Source organism: Poecilia formosa, unplaced genomic scaffold (genome assembly GCF_000485575.1).
Source record: "Poecilia formosa unplaced genomic scaffold, Poecilia_formosa-5.1.2 Scaffold459, whole genome shotgun sequence".
NCBI classification, from domain to species: domain Eukaryota; kingdom Metazoa; phylum Chordata; class Actinopteri; order Cyprinodontiformes; family Poeciliidae; genus Poecilia; species Poecilia formosa.
The window spans coordinates 102,022-121,656 of NW_006800398.1; the positions used below are offsets into that span (position 1 = coordinate 102,022).

Here is a 19,635-nt window from a genome sequence, read left to right on the forward strand (position 1 = left end):
ATTTGACTTTGATTGAATGTTTCCTTTATTACTTGACATTATTTGATAACCAGATTTATTTGACTCATGTATAATTTATGGCACTGAGAGCCTTACTGTTAAATTTTATTTTACTGATCGCAGGTTTATCAGTTGTCCTTTTGCCTGACAGCTGTTGTATTTTCCATGTTTTATGTCTATATTAGGTGAATTTATTGCCAGATAATTTTTCCATTTTGCCAGATCTATTAGTATCATTTATACTTAAAGCGAGAAATTAACAGCCAATCCAGATGATCGGCAGTGATCAGAGATCAGAACAGAAAAACCAGAACGGAGCATCCCCAGATTATTAAGTTTATTAAATAGTCATGTTAATATACCTAATGCTAATAAATTAAGTTTGACAGACATTCCAATACATGTGACAAATGAACTACATTTTCTAAGTTGGAGCTCCAATCTCTCTCTCTCTCTCTCTCTCTTTTTCTTTCACTGCAAAAATCCAAAGTCGTGTTGAGATGGTTTAAAATTACAACCTTTTATTTTGGTCTTAAAGAAATATAAATCTGATTATGAGTTGTTTTAAACCTTAAAGAGAAACCGCTCCTGAATTAACTTACAACCTCTGGCCGCTTCGCTAGAAAACAAAGGATTAAAGAGTGGAACAAAGTTCTGGAGCGACCCGTTTGGGCCCGTTCAGGCCGAATGGGGCCAGTTCAGCCTGCTTAGGCTCAGTTGTTGGGCCCAGTTGGGCTCAGTTGTTGGGCCCAGTTGGGACCCGGTTCAGGCCGCTTGGGCCCAGTCGTTGGGCCCGTTTGGACCCAGTTGTTGGGGTGGCACTTCTTCATGTGCAGCTTGAGGCTGTACTTGACGATGAAGCTGCGGGAGCAGAGCGAGCAGCCGTACGGTCTCTCCCCCGTGTGAACGTTCAGGTGCGACCTCAGGTGGGCCGACTGCGTGAACTTCTTGCCGCACTGGTCGCAGGCGAACGGCCGCTCGCCCGTGTGGATGCGGGTGTGGACCTCCAGGTTCTGCGCCGTGGCGTAGGTCTTGTTGCAGATGGAGCAGACGAAGCGCTTCCTGTGGGCGTCCTCGTCCGGATCCGCAGCGGAGAGCTGCTGGCCCGGCGAGGATCCGTACAGCCCGAAGTTCAGCATGCTGCCAGCGCCGCCGTTTTCAAACTCGAAGGCTGCGGCGCTGTGGTCGTCGGCTCCGCCGGCGATGCCGACCAGCTTCAGGCTGAACACGTCGCCCTCCAGGTTCTCACTGGGGCAGAACTGGGCAAACGCCATGGAGCCTTTGGGCTGTTTGGACCAGGACGGGTCCAGGTTCAGGTCCAAGTCGGCCCTTTTGGACGGGGACTGGGCCTCCATCAGGGTGCCGCTGCTGAAGAACAGCTGCCTGCTGCTGGGGCCCGGCGGCGCCAGGGAGCAGTCCTGGACCAGCTGGACGTCCGGGTAGGAGCAGGCCGAGGCGTCCGCCTTCACCTGGACGTCCTCCAGCGCCGAGCCGCCCGGGTCGCTGCAGGGCGAGTCCAGGCTGTAGACCGGGACGTTCTGCTGCGACCCGCCCGACAGTTTGGACGACTTCAGCGCCGACAGGTCGCCATCTTCGTACGGCCGACTGCGACGCCGCCGCCTGCGGACGGACCGAGCCGAGGGGGAGGCTTCGCTGGCGGCTGCCGCTCCGGCATCATGGCGCCTCCGTTCTCCTGGACAGAGAGGAAAAACTCTGCAGTGTTACGGATCATCCACAGATTTAAAGGGCCAGTACAATGCGTTTTAAATGCAAATAGTGCCATTTTATAGCATAATCAGGTAACTGTTACCTTCAGCTGTCATGCTATAAAGAAATCTGACTTTGTATTTTAACGCCTTGAATTTGGGCCTCTGTCTCTTTAAAAGTTTTCTTCCTCTTTCTGAAATTCCTTCCAGAAAATCATCACAACATGGCTCCTCTATTAACACTTTAATAATGTGAAATGAAGCTGACTTAAGTAGTTAAAACCAAATAATAATGTTCCTGACTATGAAATCTCAACAGTCTGCAGAATGGGCAACAGAGTATGATGGAGCAGTTTCAAGTTTTGTCTTCATAGCTGGTTAAAATAAAACAGCTTGTGGTGAAGTGAACTAGTTTGGCATCATTTGGAAATGAAAAACAAAATATCAATCAATAATTATCAATATGGGCTGATATGAAATGTTCGTGTCGCGCAGCAGCAGAAAGATTCTCCGCTCACCGTCGTCGATGCCGTCGAACCCGTCCGAGTCTTCGTCTTTAATCAGAACCACATCCGGAACCTGGAGGAAGCCACAAAATGTCTAATAAGAGCAGAAGCAGCCATGCAGGATATCGGCTTATTTCTCCATTTACACTCAGAACAAGTCAAAGAGCTGCAGTTGTTTTTAATCACTTCATCCGTTAAAGATTGGTTCCCCCAGATTAGGAGCTAATTAACTTCACAAAGCCGCTTTCAGCCTGCAGCATCGACCCAGAGAGGAAATAATCAGCAGCTTCATCTCACCAACATGTCTGCCACTACGGAAGCCTTGAACCGCCAGAGCTGGGAATAAATTCAGGAGCAGGGTCTTGTTAAAATTAGAAAGTTTTCTCGTTAGAACCAGAAAACTTTCTCATTTTAACAAGATATAGAAAAAAAAAGTTCCTCTGACGGATTACATCTTCCCTCTGACTCTCCGTTTTCTTCCAGACGGCACTCAAACGCCCCGCGAGGTGTTGCAGTTTCACGTTACGACCTTTCTCGTTTAAACGAGAATATGCTCGGGTTTTAATGAGATATAAATCTCGTTATAACGAGAAAGTCTCCGGTTTTAACGAGATTCTGCTGCTGTATTTACGTCCTGGCTGTGGCAGTTAAACACCTCTGTATGCATGAGGACAGTTATCTTCCAGTCCGGAGATTTGTTGTTGCAACCCAAACAGCCTTCAAAGCTGCCTCCAAACGCCACATCATTATGATAAATATCCATTAAAACTGAATGCTGGCCACATATCACCTTCATTTTCATCTTTAAAAAAACATTTTCTTACATTTTGAGGCCCAACTTTTCATTTTTATTTTCCATTTGGAACCGAAATAAAAACAAATATTACTACTTTATTTCCTTTGAGCTAAATAATGCTTTTATTCAGTACAGCACTGGAACATCTCGAATCACAAAGCAGTATTCATGGGTTTTTATGCAAATACATGCAAATCAGTGGTCCCTGAAATAAATGTTGACATTTATGACTCGCAATTAAGTTTGCCTCTGTTTTACTAGCTGAGGGGAAAAACCGGGCCCAAAATTAAATGTGGATCAAAAGATGCAAAACTATTTTAAGTGTTTAATCTCATATATATTTTCAAGATAATGAGTGAATTTCAGGTTTTCTCGACAAGATGGGTTATTAACTCATTATCTTGAGAAAACCTTAGGGAAAGTCCCTGCCAGTATTGACCGCTTTCAGCCTCATATGTCTACTTCTAGTAAATGATTTGTTTTATAACGGTATACTAGATAGAAAAATAAAAGAGGAAATTTCCCTCCAAAAAAATGTCAGAAATGTTCTAGAAAAAACAAGGATTTCTGTTTATTTCAAAAATGGGCCATTTGTTAGAAAAAAAAACTTTGATTAATCTCAGAAATTTTCAAGAAAAATCCTGGGAATTTCAGAAGTAATTTTTTTTTCTTTTGAAACTCAGAAATTTTCCAAAAATCGAACAATTTCGACATTGTAAACTGGGGAATTTCCAGATATTCTAGAAAAAACAGAAACTAGGAAAAATGCTTTTATCTCGCTACCATGTCCCTAATACTCCATAATTATTTAGTGATAACCCTCTCTCAGGTTTCTCTGGTGGTAAATAATGTGTCAGCGGTCAGAGCGGTTACCTCCTCCGGCTCCACCCCGGCGGATCCTCCGTCTCCTCCGGAGGCGTCCTCCTCCCGCTCTCTGTCCCGCTGTCTATGCGGTGTTTCCGGTCGGACAGCAGCTTCTGTCGCCTTAGTCTTCTCGTCCGGGGCCAGCGCCTGGCTCTCCCCGCCGCCGCCCGGGACCACGATGGACTCGATGAGGTGCAGCTTCTTCCGCAGGTCCTGGTTCTCCTTGTGGCTCCGGCTGATCTCCAGCTGCAGCACCGAGTAACCCTCCTCCACCAGCTCGCAGATCTCTACCAGCGCCGCCTTGGTCAGCGCTTCCAGGACGACGGAGAGCTGCTCCTGGAGCGCTTTGCTGCTTAGAACCGACATCCTGGGGCTCCAACAGAACCGGAACAGAACTGAGCAGCTCCGAACCGAACGTACGAACCCAAGCCGACCTCACAAACCGTCCGAGACGACGGATACAAGCCCCGCAGAGAGAGGACTACAACAGAAGACTGAGACTACAGGGAAGAGTCATGGTTTTCATTATTACGTAACTACCGGATAAATATTCTATTTCAAAGTAAAAGTAGGCGAGTCAAGTTTAGAAACTAAAATTACTCTTTTTTATTGGTAAACATTTACTTTAACTCTCCCACGGTATTTTAGATAACTCAATAATTTGGACACTTATAGGGGATCAATACTGCCACAGAAGAATAAATACAGAAACAAATAAATGCTCAAAGATGTGATTAAATGTACAAAAATACAGTAAATAAATGGTGGTGGTAATTAAATTAGCCAGAGGTAAATGTATACATCTCTTTTAATCAACTCCTTTAACCTTTGTAATTGCTTTATCAATAACTTCTTTTTAAAGTTTTATTTGTGTATGTTTGAATATTTTTCTCTGTTTTATTCTCTTTTGTATTTTCTTTCAACTTTTTCATTTTTCCAATGCTATTTATTTCTGCCTGTGTTCTTTATTTACTTTTCTAAATGTATTTCTGCCTCTACAAATAGCTAAAATCCCCAAATATTTGAGACCTTCCTTAAAAACCACATTTATTTGCATTAATAGTCAATGGAAACCATCTTGGCATTACTGCACAGCAAAGGATAACATCTACAGTCTGCCTGTTCTTTGGGGTTCAGCCAATCAGCACCAAGGAAAATAAATGGTGCTTCTGGATTGGTGGCTTTGCAAACGCTAGCCAGTAGCTTGTAAAGTAGCATTATAGCTAGGTATTTTATAGCTGCATTTTATTTTGGAATTTTAAAGATGTGCTAAAAAAAAAAAAAAAACTACAGATAGCTAAATTTCTTTTTAAATAATTTCTTTGAAAATAATTTACTATAGTTGTACTTCTAATTGTTATGACAACTTGACATTAACCAAGAAATCATTACTGTTTAAACTTTACCTTTAATAACATAAAGTTACCTAATTTTTAAAGTGCAATCAGTAATACTTTTATAACAAATTTATATCAGAAATGATTTCTTGGTTAATGTCAAGTTGTTATAACAGACATTTTGAATAATGTCAACTTTGTATTAAAAGTGTCATAATTTACCGAATGACGCTTTATGACAACAGTCATAAATATTCATGAAGGCTTATTCATGTTGACAGGTGTTATGACATGTTTATGACGGTGTCATGTCAGTCTTATTCACCCCCTTCAAATAAAGTGTTACCAAAACGATTAACTTAAAATGAAACTATCTCCACTGAACCAACAGATTGTAAAATGATCATTAAAAACAAAAACGCTTTTTTAAAATAACTCTAATTTAGTCAACTCAGGCATAGAGCTGACTTGTACTTTTGATAAATGATTTGAGGAGGATTTCACTGCAGCTGCAATAAATTTTACAAATAGTTAACAGTTTGAATTTATTATTAAACAGTCAACATTATACACACATCTTCAGTGTTGCACTTTATTCATCGGTCAAATGTTTTTTGTTCCAGGTGTATGTTTAATTATAGCCACCCTGGGAGAAATCTGCTTTATTTATCATGAGTGTAAAATTAATAACATTCCAGGATTGGTGGATGTAAGCACAGCAGGTTCTTCAGTTTCCACATGGTGACAGAAAATCCTGGCACCTGATTGGCCGTTTTCATTAGAAATCAGAAACTTTTTAGATGATCAATAAAGATTGATTTAGTCTGAGCTTTTCTGTCAGTTTTAACTTTGTTGTTTGATTCGGTAAGATAAAAAATAGAAATGTAACTTTAGAAAATCTTCCTCTTACTGACTGACACCAAACTTCAGCACCACTCATGCAGTCTCTAAAGACAAAGCTAGATTACTACTGGAATGTCTTCCTGTTTAAAAGTTAAATAAAAATGAATGAAAAGGCAGAGAGAAGAAGTCTGAGCAGCTTTTCCACTGAAATGTCTTGATAAACGGAAAAAGTCATGAAACTGCTCGAGGTTCTGGTCCATCAGCAGAGCCGGCCCAAGGCAGATGCAAGTTAAGCAGCAACTTAACTGATCCATGGAAGGTGATTTCTTCCTCCTGTTGACTGCTGCCACTGTTGGGAAAATACAATATCTCAAACTTGTTTACTGTGAATAGTGTTTAAAACTGTAAATTTAGTGTTTATCAGCTGATGCTACTTTCAAATCCTTAAAACAATATGGCACACTTAAATACCACTCAGCATTTTAAAATCCAAATTATTTTTTAAACTTATTACTCCTGTAATGTTAAAATCAACAGCCAAAATAACACTGGTAAGCTAGTTTCAAATGTTGCTAATGATAGTGGGAACGTTACACACAGAGCAGCTCAGGAATGAGGAATCTGTTGTTGACATGTTGGTATGGGGGGCCCCATGTGAAAATCTGCTTTGGGTCCCTAAAGGCCTGGGCCAGCCCTGTCTGTGGGTCAGCAGGTCTGGGCTCGGTTCTGGCCCAGTCAAAGCGGCACCATATGATGTTTCTGCTGGTGGATCCGCAGGTTCTGCTTGGCCGCGAAGCGTTTCCCGCAGTGCTCGCAGGAGAAGGGTCGCTCCCCCGTGTGGACGCTCTGGTGCGTCTTCAGGTGGCCCGACTGCGTGAAGCGCTTCCCGCACTGCGCGCAGCTGTACGGCCTCTCGCCCGTGTGCACGCGCACGTGCGTCTCCAGGCTGCGCGATGATGTGAAGCATTTTCCGCAGTAGCTACAGGCAAATCGCTGGTCCCTGCAGAACCGGCTGAGCTCCAGCGGGTCGAGCCTGGAGCTGCCAAGCGCCAGCAGCATGGAGCGGTGCGGCACCGGCACCATGCTGGGCACAGCCTGGCTGCTCCAGGAGGCACCGGGGTCCAGATCCACATCGCAGGGGACAGACCCGACCAGAGCCGAGCCCCGCTTCAGGTCTGACAGTCCGGGCAGAGCGGCCGGTCCGTCTCCAGACCCCAGCAGGAAGCCGGTCCTCATGTCCGCTGCAGACAGAGCGCCGCTGTCCGACTCGGAGGCCAGGTCAAAGTCCGCAGAGCTGCCCTCGGCGGCGCCGGACGGGCCCGGGGACGGCCGCCCGCTGCAGGAGCTGCTCTGGTCCCAACACCGCATGTCGGAGATCTTCCTCCCGCACGGGCCCTCCTGCCCCACAGGGAGGCCCGGTTCTGCCTCCGTTCCTGAACACGGATCAGAGCGAAAGGTTTCACTAACTCGGGCCTAGTCCATACATACCAGGATATCGAGAAAGCTGAACAGATTTATATACGGTTTGGTCTTTCGTCCACAGCAGAACTCTTTTAGCGTCACTACAAACAATTATTAAAAGGAACGTATTATGTAAAATTCACATTTTGCATGTTTTTGTTCTTCCATTTGGGTTTCTACTGCTTCTAAAAACAGCTCAAATGCTTAAAACAAAACGGAAATCGCTTGGCTGGTTTTGGTCAGACATAGCTCTGATGATGTCACTTCCAGGAACTTTGTAGCCTACAGCCTTCTTGGTAGGTATCCTTAACTGTTATGACAGTTGCTATGGAGTTTCTATGACAACAATAAACAAGCCACATTTTCTGTCTCAGATGGGTCAATTTGTTGACATCTGTCTCTTGCACATTGGTCAAGAGGGTTTGTTTTTGCTTTGTGCTACACTTGCCTACCAAGTTGGTGGTCCAGTGGCGCAGATGACTTATGGTTCAGACTTGTGGGAACTATGTCAATATTTTTTTCTGGTGTCTGGAAAATTAGTGATTTCAAAAACCTGTGAAATATAACGTCACAAATCAGCAGGTAATGCCTGTCACCTAGCAACCCCAGCAAAGTTCCACCGTTACTTAGCAACCCCAGCAAAGTTCCACCCATTACCCAGAATCCCAAGTTGAGCTGCAGCACCTTTGGTCAGCTGGTTCCTAACAGGAAGTCGTGGTTCTTTTGAAGGACTGTGATTGGCTGACAGGTGTTAGATTTGCCCCTTATGGGTCTGGATGCTCAGTGGTGTAATTCAGCAGGTTGGTGTGGATCATCACGTTTCTGAAACTGATCCCATGTGTATGAAATTTTTTAAAATAATGTGTTTTTGTTTTGTTTTTTTTATAAAGAAAAACAAAACGTGGACAAGGCCTAAAGCTGGAATATTTGGATAAACGTGGGTTCCTCTCACCGTCCTCCTGCAGGAGCAGCGAGTCGTCCTTCTCCTCCTCTGTGTCCTCTTTGATCACAACAATGTCCTGATCCATTTGGATCGGCTCCTCCGCAGCGGCTGGAGCAGAGTCCTGTCAGAAAACAACATGGCGGTTTTACCTGGATTAGTTTATTAGTGAAGTAAAGTGATGGTGGATGTCTCACCTCTGCAGGAACGGATCCATGCCCTCTGAAGCTGGAGGGTTTTACCTGCTGTAGAGATGCTTCAGCTTCCAACTCTGGGTGGAAAAACAAACACAGATAAAAACAGAACTACAGGAAAAAAATCCAGAAAAATGTCTAATATTTCCAGGATGAAGTGTAAAATGCAGAAACCCCAGACAGACAGAATAAGCTGCTATTTTTATACGTTCTCCTGGCGTTTTGAAGGACTATCAGATTCAGCCTCAACTGAAACGATCATACCAGTAAAGCACGGTAGAGGCTCCATCATAGTTTAAAACAAAAATATCTGCTTGTGTTGAAATGCCTCTGAAAGCCCAGTCAGTCATCTCCACTGCACTGACGAATAAAAATATCAAACTTTTATGCTTATTCCAACTGTACAAACAATATTTTTAATATCTAGAAAGAATGTATGGTTAAAACTTGTGGTTTTCCAGATCAGGACATTTGAAACTTTAGGAAGAATTCTCATGTTTTGTTTTTTTCCAAATGTTTAACACTGACAGATTTGTAAAAAATAATCAGAAACCATCATGCTACTAGCTTTGTGGTGCTGTAATAAATCAGGAATGTGTGTAAATGACATCAGTTCCAAAATCCTTATTTTCTATTCAGTCCTTGGAAAGATGGCAGTGTTTACTGTTTATCCAGTGCTGCCCCTCCCCCACCTGCTGCTGAGGAAAGAGGACAGCTAAATGTTTTCCTCTCAAGAAAATTTTGGCATTTGGGAAATAAAGGAGCAATATCTACCACACTTTAACACTGTCTTACAGCTGCTACTTGTTTAATCTTATTTAAAACATTGACTGCAATAGCTGTTATCTTAGGTAGGCATAATTGTCATAATGTTTCAAATAAATACAAACAAATTGTTATAGTTTGTAGTCCAACACCAAAATCAAGCGATATCTTTAATCTGTGTTATTTCTCTATGGGTGACATTATAGAATAAAAACATTAACTAGACAGTAGGTTGGTGGTGGCCACATAGGATTCTGCTCAGGGCTCCATTCACCTTTTAACCGGCCCTGGAAACAGGTCAGTTGAACAATAACAAAACAAACCCACTGAATACTTCTCCTTCTATAACTATAGTAACGCAGGGATGTTTTGTAGTTTCCGGTTTTATTAATATGCCGAATTAAAAAGTGACTAAAAGTAAACTCTTCCTGCTGAGAATTGCATCCTAACTTTGTTCCCAGTAGAGCCGAAGCCGCTTTATTGCAGTTTTCTAATGGAGTTTGGTGGAAACATGAAGCTCTGATTCCATTATTCGCAACCAATAATAATAAAAACAGAACCGGTGATGAACCTTCACCTGTTCGGTTCCGCTGAACTCACCGGCTGCAGCATCCTCCGGCCCGCCGTCCCTCCGGCGGCTGCCCCGAGCGATGATGGACTCGATGAGCTCCAGCTTCGTCCGCAGCGCCTCGTTCTCCTTGCGGCTGCGGGAGATCTCCAGCTGCAGGACGGCGTAGCCGTCATCCACCAGCCCGCAGATCTCCGCCACCGCGGCTCGGGTCAGCGCCTCCATGATGGACGACAGCTGGGACTGGAACCCCTTCAAGCTGCTCATTCTGGCGGGGAAACGAGCGCAAATCTCAGCAGCAGCAGCTCCGTAAGGCCGGGAGGGTGAGATCCAGCGACCTCCAGCTTTCTGTAGACAACTACACCGTTTTTGAAGCCGAAGAGCGGCTCACCTGCTCAGGGAAAACGGCCGGATGCTGCAGTTGTTGTTTGGACTTCCCCTCTGTGTGCGCTGAATTTTCAAAATAAGGGTCAGGGGCTTAATGGGATGCGGTGTTCAAGAACACATTGTAAATGCGGGCTTTATTTTATTTTTTTTATGTTTGACCATTTAATCCTGACAAATGAGTTTAAATGTACATTAAATAATATATGTTTGAAGAAGATTTTGGAATTACGAAGTATTGGGGTCAGACTAAAAAACAAAAAGTTAATATTACGAGAATGACACTAAAGTTGAAATAACACGAGGATAAAGGTGTAATATTATCATAATAACGAAATAATACGAGAATAGGGTCGTACGATAATGACCAAGGCATAATATAAGAATAAAGTCATCAATATGAGAATAAAACTGAACCGTAACATTGATCTTTATATTGCACGACTTTATTCCCGTAATTCATGACTTTATATTGTATTTTTTAATTCGCCTGCTCCGTCTTAAGACGAAATTGTTACTCGATCAGAAGAGATGTTTTTACGCCTGAAACAAACAGTAAATGTGTGACGGTGTTTCTGGTGTGTAGCAGAAAATTTAAGTAATGTAGAAACATCACCCAGCATGTCATGGAGGGAAATTTGCTAAATCAAAAAGTTCATGAGAAGTAAATGTACATTTGAGAACCAATAAAAAGTCAAATATTTCATTTCTATTTCAAATTCTAGTTTAAATTCAAAAATCTTTTATTAATCTTAAAGGGAAATTAAATGTTATTGTAACTCCTATTATTTAAGGAAAACTACAGTAAAAACTTTAAAATAAATTGTATTAAAAATCAAGGTTTCTTTATTAGAAGACAAAAAGACAATAAAACAAGCATGAGTTGCTACAATAAACGTAAAAATTCATACATTATATAAAATAATGATGGTGGAGTATTTACCTTAAACAGAAGTCTGAACTCGGTCTGATTTATTGATCAATTTTGACTGGATCCTATCACTTTTGTTACATTTAAAGGCTCACTAATTCACTTATCACTTCATTTTTTTAATCTTAATTTCTGACTTGTTTTGTGATAATTTCAAGTTCAGAAAAGAAAAGCCTTTAAATTAGTTTTGATATGCTTAAAATTTCCTGCAGAAATTGAACGTAGCATAAAGTTGGTTTCCACGGCAACGCGTCACAACAACTGAGACGAAGATGGTTTACAGTAAGTTTAGGGGGAAATGTTCCGAAAAACTAATAGAAATGAACACTTAACGTCTATAAGCTTAATTTTACAGTTATCTTTTGGATTTATTTGTTTTAAAATCATATTTGTCTCTAATTTTATTAGTTTTTGGTTAGTTTGTTTCCGCTTCATGGAAAATAAATGCTAGTTAGCTTAGCCGCTCAGTGGCGTTGTTACGTAATGTAATAATAAAGTTCTGATTTCCAGAACTTTATTATTATTTTGAAAGACTATGCGGAGAAGTATGCGTAAAATATAAATATCACTGATCAATCAAAATAAGTTAATTATAATATTCTAATGGTTTAAAATAGTCGTGTGTTGAATTAATTCATTCTGTTGTAGGTTCCTGACATGTTTTAACATAATAATTTAATCATAAACATTCAGAAATGCTCCATAAAGTCATGTGGGTCCATGTGAAGTCCATGTTCTTTGTGTTTTTCTCCATCCAGTCACAGAGGAGCTGATCCGGCGGCGGGCCGAGCACAACGACTGTGAGATCCTCTCCCTGGAGGAGGTTTCTCTGCACCAGCAGGACATCGAGCGGATCGAGCATGTGGACCGGTGGTGCCGGGAGCTGAGGATCCTCTACCTGCAGAACAACCTCATCCCCAGAATCGGTACGATCGGTTTACAGGAGACACATCAGTCTGAGCTGCATGGAGAACACAGGATGGGGTTTATGCTGCATCATCTGCAGCTTCAAGTGATTTATTTGAACCATTCTCCTTTCAGGGTGGAATAATAATTATACAACATACAGTAGAAATGATAAAAAAAACTAAAAAAAACAATGGAGTTTGAATTTATTATTTATTTATGGTAAAAATGACTCAAAACTCCTCAGCTAAGGAAGGAAGTTTAATGTCAGTTTGCTTAGTGAGTTCCAAAACTGGTTCTGATGAGTTATTATAATATAATTGGTCAAATATTCATCCAGAATTATGTTAAGATCATATTGACAGATACAGAAGTGTCTGGAAAAGGTGAAACCTAGTGAAGAGCTTTGAAAAATACAAGTGAGGGTGTGAATACTTTTGATTAGAGACAGTTTAGAGACAGTTTTAAAAAATGACTTCATTTCTTTTTATTCCCTTAAAAAAAAACCTTTGAAACGACTCGTTAAAATCCCTAAATTAAAACATTCATGTCAACGTATGGAAACCAGAACTTTATTATTTATGGTAGAAATGATTGGATAACGGAGACGTGAATCTTTCAGCAGCAAGAAAATAAATTCTGATTTTTAGGCTGAAGATTCGATCCAGAAACTATTTTTGTTTCAGAAACATTTTATTCTATTCCAACGGTCTACAGATTCTCTTTAAATTATGTGACTGACCAGAGGAATAATTTTATATAGAACATTTATTTAAAACAGTTCTAAAAATACTCAGATTATATTTAAACAAAGACAGGTTTGTGCATAAAATACTTAAATAACAAATATTAGGTTAGCTGCCTGGGTTTTTCTTAAATAAAAATATATCAAAGAATCATTCTAAATATTATTTTACAAAAGTTTAAGCAGGTGAAATGTGATTGTCTTGAATTGATTCACAATTCCCAGAACTAGGATTTTTTTCCTGCTTCTCTGTTGGATATGACTGATTATTAGTGTTTCATCAGTTATAGAGCTGCAAATACTGAGTTCCTGAGGAGATATTACTGTTTTATCTGTTATAGTTTGATCTTTTCTGATGTTGCAGAGAACGTGGGGCGCCTGAAGAAGCTGGAGTATCTGAATCTGGCCTTGAACAACATCCAAGTCATTGAAAACCTGGAAGGTGTCCGCTGAGCCGACCCTGCAGGCCCGTTTTCAGAACCAGCTTTCAGAACCAGACTCTGATTTTGCTCCTGCCCTCAGGCTGTGAGAGCCTGCGGAAGCTGGACCTGACGGTGAACTTTGTGGGCCTGCTGAGCAGCGTGGAGTCGCTGCAGCACAACGCCCACCTGAGGGAGCTCTTCCTGGTGGGGAACCCCTGCACCGAGTTCCAGGGCTACCGGCAGTACGTCGTGACGGCGCTGCCTCAGCTCAAGGTCACTGCACTTCCTCACACTTCATCAGCAAAACCGTGATTTTAAAGAGGACCTTTTACAAAAAATTCACATTTCGCAGGTTTTTGTTCTTCCATTTTGGCGTCTATTGCTTCTAAAAACAGTCCAAGAGCTTAATTATCAACTTTTTTTTATCTTTCCATCATGTTATAATGTTTTTCCTTCATCAGGAACAAACCTGGAGTGTTGCTTTGATTCTTTCAAACATGTTTGAGAAATCCTTCAATCGCCAAGTCTAAAAAGCCTGGGTGGACTTAGCCCCGCCTTCAAAGTGCAGCTTCTCCCCTCAGCTCCTTCAGACTAGCCAGCAGCTATTAGCAAACACCTGGTGAGCTACTTCTCAGAGCAACACTGGTAAAAACTCTTTTAAGGGGTTAATAGAGGATCCATGTTGGAATGACTTCCTGGAGGCGGAGCTTCAGAAACAGCAGGAGCTTCTTAAAGAGACAGAGGCCCAATTTCAAGACGTTACATTACGGAGTCAAATTTCTATGAATCCAAAATACCCAGCTACGCTGTAGCTGCAGGTTAGAGTTTTTTGGTTTCAAAAACCTTCAGAAGGTAACATCCATAATCAGCAAGCACTGCCGCGTTACCTAGCAACCCAAGCCGAGCTCCAGCCCGTTTGCTCAGCTGGTTTTCCTGCTGTCTGTGCTGTACAATGGCTGCTGGAAAACACAAATGTTTCGTTGTTGACTTACCATCCTGAAACCACTTGCTGCATTCTGGTTGGTTGTACAGGAGGAGCCACTTCTTCTTTGCCATAAACGTCTGCTGACCTGTTCCATGAAGCATAATAGGTCACCTTTAAATACCTTTCAGGATCTTGATTTGAAGACAGTACCTGCAGCTGAAGCTAAGTCGTTAGCATCCAGAAGTCCCCTGTCCTGTGTGTCCGTCTCCAGTGGCTGGACGGGACGGAGATCAGCCGGTCGGAGCGGATCAGAGCCTCGCAGGGCCTGGAGCAGGTGAGGAGGCGAGTCAGGGAGCAGGAGCAGGAGTACCTGAGGAGGAGAGAGGAGCAGAGAGAGGAAGCTGCACGACGAGACAAGGAGAGGAAACCAGAGTGAGTTTCAGCAAGAGGAGTTATTTCTATCAGAAGAACAGAGTTTTGATTGTATTTCCCTTTAAATTCAGGATCTGGAGGTGAAAGCAAACCTGATTCAAACTTTCCCAGATGGTCTGAATGTCTGCGTGTTCCTCCTCAGCTCACAGGACGACAAGGAGAACCTGCGGAGCGCCGAGGAGGAGGAGCAGGACTTCTGGCACACGCCCTGCTCCTTCACCCCCGAGTCCCGGCTGGAGGCACACCGCCGCCTGGAGGAGGAGAAGAACGCCAACAGGAAGTGAGCGGACCAGTTTCATCCGTTTTATCCTCTGAACGCTTTGACTCTGTTTGTGTCAGACGTTCGATTTAACTCAGAATAATCCCAGTTCTCTTTCATGAGTCTGACCTAGAAATTATTTAGCTTTTCTTTTACAGTAAATTTAAAAGAAAAGCCAAACATTTTAACTTTATTGTTTTGGAAACAAATTAAAAATGTGAAATTATTTTATGGAGCAATTCTCCTAAACATTCAGAATAATTTTGTTGAGAAAATTGTCAATTGTTTCCTGATCCTGCAGATTATTCTTGTTCTGACCGAATCAATCAGACTCTGAATAAATAAACATCTAAACACAGATTTAAAAAACATATTTAATTATGTATTTACATAGTGTATCTATATTAATATATCCATATTATTAGAAAACCAGGCGTTAAACAGGAACCAATATCTGAGAACTTAAAATATGAACTTTGTCTGTTTGGATGTAGTTTAGGATCTTGGCCACAAGGTGTCACCATAGCACCTGTTTCTATCTCCACCTGAGCAGAAACTGAACATCTGAGCAGCTGATGTTACGACGCTTCCTGACATTTTCATATTTTCTTCATCCTTGAGGAAAATCAGAGGAAAACGCAGAGAAATGTTGCAGGAAGGAAGCAGAAAACAGATTCAGCTCCAGTTCAAACTGGTTCAGGATCCAGTTTAACAACCAGATAGAAAGATGGAAACCTTCAGTCCAGGTCGCACAAACATCTGGACCTGTGATCCCAAACCACAGAACCAGACCTGCTGGTACCTCCCAACCCAACTAACGAGGTTTTTCCTCCTTTTAGGATTCTTCTGTTTTGGGTTTGGTTCAGATTTATCCAGACTTTAATATCAGACAAAGAAAACCTGAGTAAACAAAAAACTGCTTCCAGGACCCGAGTCTAGATCAGATCAGATGAGTTTTCCATTTCACCAAATTTGATGTTAAAATCATAATTCATCAGCCGAATGTGACCAGGTCCGACTTTTCACATGAGTCTGAACGGCCCGATTCTTTTTTCAGACATCCAATCTGAGCCACTTCTGTATGTGGAGCTAAATTACAGTTTTCAAAGCGTCAGCAGTCTGAACTCTCATGTCGCATTTTATCCAACTTTTTCTTCTCTGACATGAAACATGCATCTTAATTCTGCACCAGAAGAAGACAGACGGTAAATCAGGGACTTTCTCATCCATTTGTTTAGATCTGGACATAATTTGTCTTTTTATGATCTACCAGCCTACTTCCTGTTGTCAGATGGGTTCTGTTTCAATAATTTAAAGATATGTGGCCATTTTCAGCCAGACAAGTTTAAAGCGAAGTGGCAAAATCAAACGAGGTGGATTAGCAGAGCTAGAAAACAGCTGATGGAGTCTCTGCTGCCGGGATCATTACAGCCTTCAATCAGAAGCCTCTTCAGATTCGTTGTAAGACTGGCTGCTACTGGAGCCCCGTCCACCCCACAGCATCAACATTCACTCTTTTTTTTCCATCAATCTATTTATTGAACTTTTGGAATAAATTACAGAAAAAACACAAGAAATAAATTCCCTTGAAGTCTTTACACACTGAAGCCAGAGATTCATCAGAGGAAGAAAAAACAACCGAGTTAAATAAAAAACAAACCAAACAGAATAAAACATCGGTACATGTTGAGCGTTTCTGTGCAGAACCGAGAGCGGACCTTTGGGTCATGGCAGCACGATGCAGCTGCTGCTGGCTAACGGACCCATCCTCAGCGTCCTGAGCAGATGAAGAGATGGCCGACCTTAATCTGACGTCAGCAGAGCAGATTAGAGCGTCTGCCGCCGAGTCCGCTCGGGTTAATTAGCAGCTTAATGGGCCGATTGTTCTGAGAATGTTCTGGTGACGTCGGACCGAACAGAGACCGGCCAGGTCAGCAGGAAGACGGGATGTAGCCGCTGAACCCGTCCTGGATGGACAGAACTGGACCCAGAGTTCTGCTGCGACCCGCTGAGACTCAGAACGCCCGGGTCCAGAACAGAACCAACGGGTCCAGAACAGAACCGACGGGTCCAGAACAGAACCGATGGGTTTGGAGGTGATGATTTACAGGTTAAATGTTGGATTGTTTGAAGTAGGAAAGTTAACAACAAACAGACAATAAGTTGTTAACGTGTGAAAACGTGTTGGACCTGGTTGGAGGAAACGTCTCTGGGACTCTGACTGGACTCCAGACTGGATCCCGCTGATCCAGAACGATCCCAGTCAGCCAATCACAAGACGGAAATATTTAGTTTCCCACAGTTTGTTCCAGGTTCACCAGGTTCCCCTGGAAGCTGAATCTGTTTCCAGAGTTTCCTGGACGACAGCAGACAATCGTTTGGGTTGTGTCGCTGACTTTACAGCAATCTGTCATCGTGATTAATCATCTGGTGGAGTGGAGAGGAACAACGACCTTTCAACAGGAAGAAGAAACCGTCCTCTGCTACAACTAACAGGACAGAGGAGAGACAAGCACTGAACTGGCAGCAGAGTCAAAACAAAGAGTCAAAACAAAGAGTCCACCAGGTTGATCACAGCAGTGCAGTCATCAGAGGTTCAGCCTCAGAGAAAGCAGAGGAGTACTGAGCCAGGAGTACTTTCCATGGTGAAGTACACAAAGGTAGTGGCAGCACTAAGTTCCTTCACCATTTTCAACTCTCATTGCAGCCGGTTAATGTCCAGGTTGAGCTATCGTCAGGTGTGTCTCCGTTGGTTTCTCAGTCTGTGGTCAGGACCGTCGGCAGGAAGGAGCGGTGGCCAGCGCTCCAAAGTCATTTTGCACCTGTACTCTTGGGCAGACAGGTTCTCTGAAACCTCTCGGTATATTGATTCATCATGGGTTGCCCTGACCAGTTGACCCTCACAGGTACCGCTGTCACTCATCCAGTAACATAAATCCACAAACCAATCAGCCAAAGCAGCTGGCCTGGCCCGGTTTCTAAAGAAAATAAGAGAGGAACTGCCCAGGCGTGCAGAATCTGGCTGGGGCTGACCGAGGAAGAACCGCTTAGAGCCACAATGAAGGAGAAGGACCTACGGTCCAATCGACTGCTGCTTCAGTTGGTTCACACAGAGTACCGGCCGTCTCCACACTGCAGGTCTTTGTGCTTTAAACTGGTTTTATCTGGTGTGTCTTCATGACTTAAACTGGTTTCAGCTTTATGAGTTAAACTGGTTTCACCTGGTGTGTTGTTGCGTTTGGGCCGGCTGTGGGTCCATGCCGGTGGACCTGAGTCTTTATAACCCGGTGAATCAGCCCCATTGAACCATTAAATGATTAAAGGATAAATCATTCACCTCTTTGCTGAGCATTTTATGTGACTTGATGTTCGAGGTGTGCAACCAGGACAGGAAGCTGATACCAGTAGAGCCAGTCCTGCTAATCTTGCGCTGTTGGGATTAAAGTATGTGAGTCTGTTGGCTGTTTCCTCGGTTAAAGGCTGCGTCCGTCCCTTTCTGAAGGTCCGTCAGTGTCATCCGGCCGCCTGGTGGAGCGTCACTCTGCTGTTCTGTAACTGGAGTCGTAAAGGGTGTAGCTGTGATTAAAGGCCATTCAGATAAACCTGATGGGGAAACGTCTCTGATTATAAATCCATAAACTCTGGGACCTGCGGATCAGACCGGACCGTCTGTGTTCAACGCCTCCAGACGAACCAACACACCATCCCACCTCTAACGGGATGATTCGGGTTTCCCGTCAGTCTGCAGGATTGACTCGGTTCTCATGTTTCTGTTTATTTGTTGTTCAAAATAAAACCACAGAGCTCAGGTTTAGGCTCTGATGGAAACAGGGTCAGAACAAGCAGACAGAGCTGAGAAAAAATGTCAAATGGCTCAATTTTTGTTGTGTTTTCTGGCACAGAAAGTCGTTACATCAGCTGGTCCGCTGTGGTTCAGTTTATCTCTGGATGTCCACTGGTTTGCATCACACAGAGCCTTTAGAAAGTCTCAGTTTTCACACTGCCCATGAGGACAGAGCCGCTTCCTGCTGACTCACAGCTTTCAGCTTTCCTGACACCTTAAGCAGCAGAACAGCCGAGCTTTGGCCGATGAATGATCCTGCTGGGTTGCCGCTCTCTGCTGCTTCGTCTGCTGCCAAAGACCTGGAGGTGTTTCTGATCAGTCCTCCAAATGTTCAGCACTTCAGTCGGAGTTAACCCACACTCTGAAAAGTAAAAGTTTTTAGAGTCTAAAAAGCTCAAAGCACCAATGAATCCATTCATGGCATCACAGGAATGTCAGGAGAGATGAAATTCCTGCTCCTGTGGTTGTTTCCACTGTGAGTCGACCAGGAGACGATTCTGTAGAGCTGAGACTGAAAACACAAAGACGCTTCAAGGTCAAAGAAGCTGACAGCCTGACTAATGGGGACAGCTAATCGAGCTGCATAGAGACGGTGGAGGTGGAGATTAGCTTGAACGGTTTCTCTGAGGCATCATCTGGTCTGCTTTGAGTCCGTGTTGAGTATGTTCGGACCTCTGCAGAGTGGAGTACGCCTGAGCATGCTGGGGCCTGAGACACCTGGTGGGCCTCCGGTCCTCTTACAGTCTAAACAACCTCTGAGTGTCTTAAGATGAACTCCTCCATCAGTCCAGTGCGACCTGACCAACC

General features: G+C 43.1%; 4 protein-coding genes and 1 long non-coding RNA gene across 6 annotated transcripts in view; 2 read left to right on the forward strand and 3 right to left on the reverse strand.

Moving 5' to 3' along the window:
* LOC103156006 (zinc finger protein 648-like) overlaps positions 1-4,254 on the reverse strand; it is an 11,805-nt gene extending 7,551 nt beyond the window's left edge. The window contains exons 1-3 of one of the 2 annotated variants that reach the window (XM_016663967.1): positions 3,882-4,254; positions 2,225-2,285; positions 1,005-1,693 (exon numbers count right to left, since the gene is read on the reverse strand). In XM_016663967.1, coding sequence (XP_016519453.1) covers positions 1,005-1,693; positions 2,225-2,285; positions 3,882-4,238 — 1,107 coding nt within the window. In that variant the 5' untranslated portion in view covers positions 4,239-4,254. Of the gene's footprint in view, positions 1-320; positions 1,694-2,224; positions 2,286-3,881 lie in introns of those variants that run through there. The other variant, XM_007577903.2, reaches the window with a different exon arrangement.
* The window catches only part of tmem71 (transmembrane protein 71), a 22,922-nt gene extending 17,981 nt beyond the window's left edge, over positions 1-4,941 (forward strand). The window contains exon 12 of the mRNA XM_016663971.1: positions 4,252-4,941. The gene's annotated coding sequence lies outside the window, so the exon portion shown is untranslated. The remainder of the gene's footprint in view (positions 1-4,251) is intronic.
* A 1,746-nt stretch (positions 4,942-6,687) lies between these two features.
* On the reverse strand, positions 6,688-10,469 carry LOC103156009 (zinc finger protein 316). The gene is made up of 4 exons (XM_007577905.2): positions 10,013-10,469; positions 8,651-8,724; positions 8,466-8,577; positions 6,688-7,485 (listed from the first exon to the last, which is right to left on the reverse strand). Exons 1-4 carry the CDS (start codon positions 10,245-10,247, stop codon positions 6,788-6,790), a joined length of 1,119 nt encoding a protein of 372 aa, XP_007577967.1. The 5' UTR covers positions 10,248-10,469; the 3' UTR covers positions 6,688-6,787.
* A 1,015-nt stretch (positions 10,470-11,484) lies between these two features.
* Positions 11,485-19,635, forward strand: part of dnaaf11 (dynein axonemal assembly factor 11) — a 20,372-nt gene continuing 12,221 nt past the window's right edge. The window contains exons 1-6 of the mRNA XM_007577907.2: positions 11,485-11,577; positions 12,054-12,221; positions 13,311-13,388; positions 13,469-13,641; positions 14,565-14,725; positions 14,868-15,005. Of these exons, the coding sequence (XP_007577969.1) occupies positions 11,568-11,577; positions 12,054-12,221; positions 13,311-13,388; positions 13,469-13,641; positions 14,565-14,725; positions 14,868-15,005 (728 nt within the window). The 5' untranslated portion in view covers positions 11,485-11,567. The remainder of the gene's footprint in view (positions 11,578-12,053; positions 12,222-13,310; positions 13,389-13,468; positions 13,642-14,564; positions 14,726-14,867; positions 15,006-19,635) is intronic.
* LOC107833806 (uncharacterized) lies at positions 14,348-14,576 on the reverse strand. Its single transcript, XR_001659575.1, has 2 exons — positions 14,504-14,576; positions 14,348-14,438 (listed from the first exon to the last, which is right to left on the reverse strand). It is a non-coding gene; the product is annotated as an uncharacterized LOC107833806 (long non-coding RNA).

Excerpts from the sequence above, each read along its gene's own strand:
- LOC103156009 (XM_007577905.2), bottom strand. The coding sequence starts at position 10,247 with ATGAGCAGCTTGAAGGGGTTCCAGTCCCAGCTGTCGTCCATCATGGAG. Across the intron at positions 8,725-10,012 it reads GCCGGAGGATGCTGCAGCCG|AGTTGGAAGCTGAAGCATCT; the intron begins GTGAGTTCAGCG and ends TTTTCCACCCAG. Across the intron at positions 8,578-8,650 it reads ATGGATCCGTTCCTGCAGAG|GACTCTGCTCCAGCCGCTGC; the intron begins GTGAGACATCCA and ends GTTTTCTGACAG.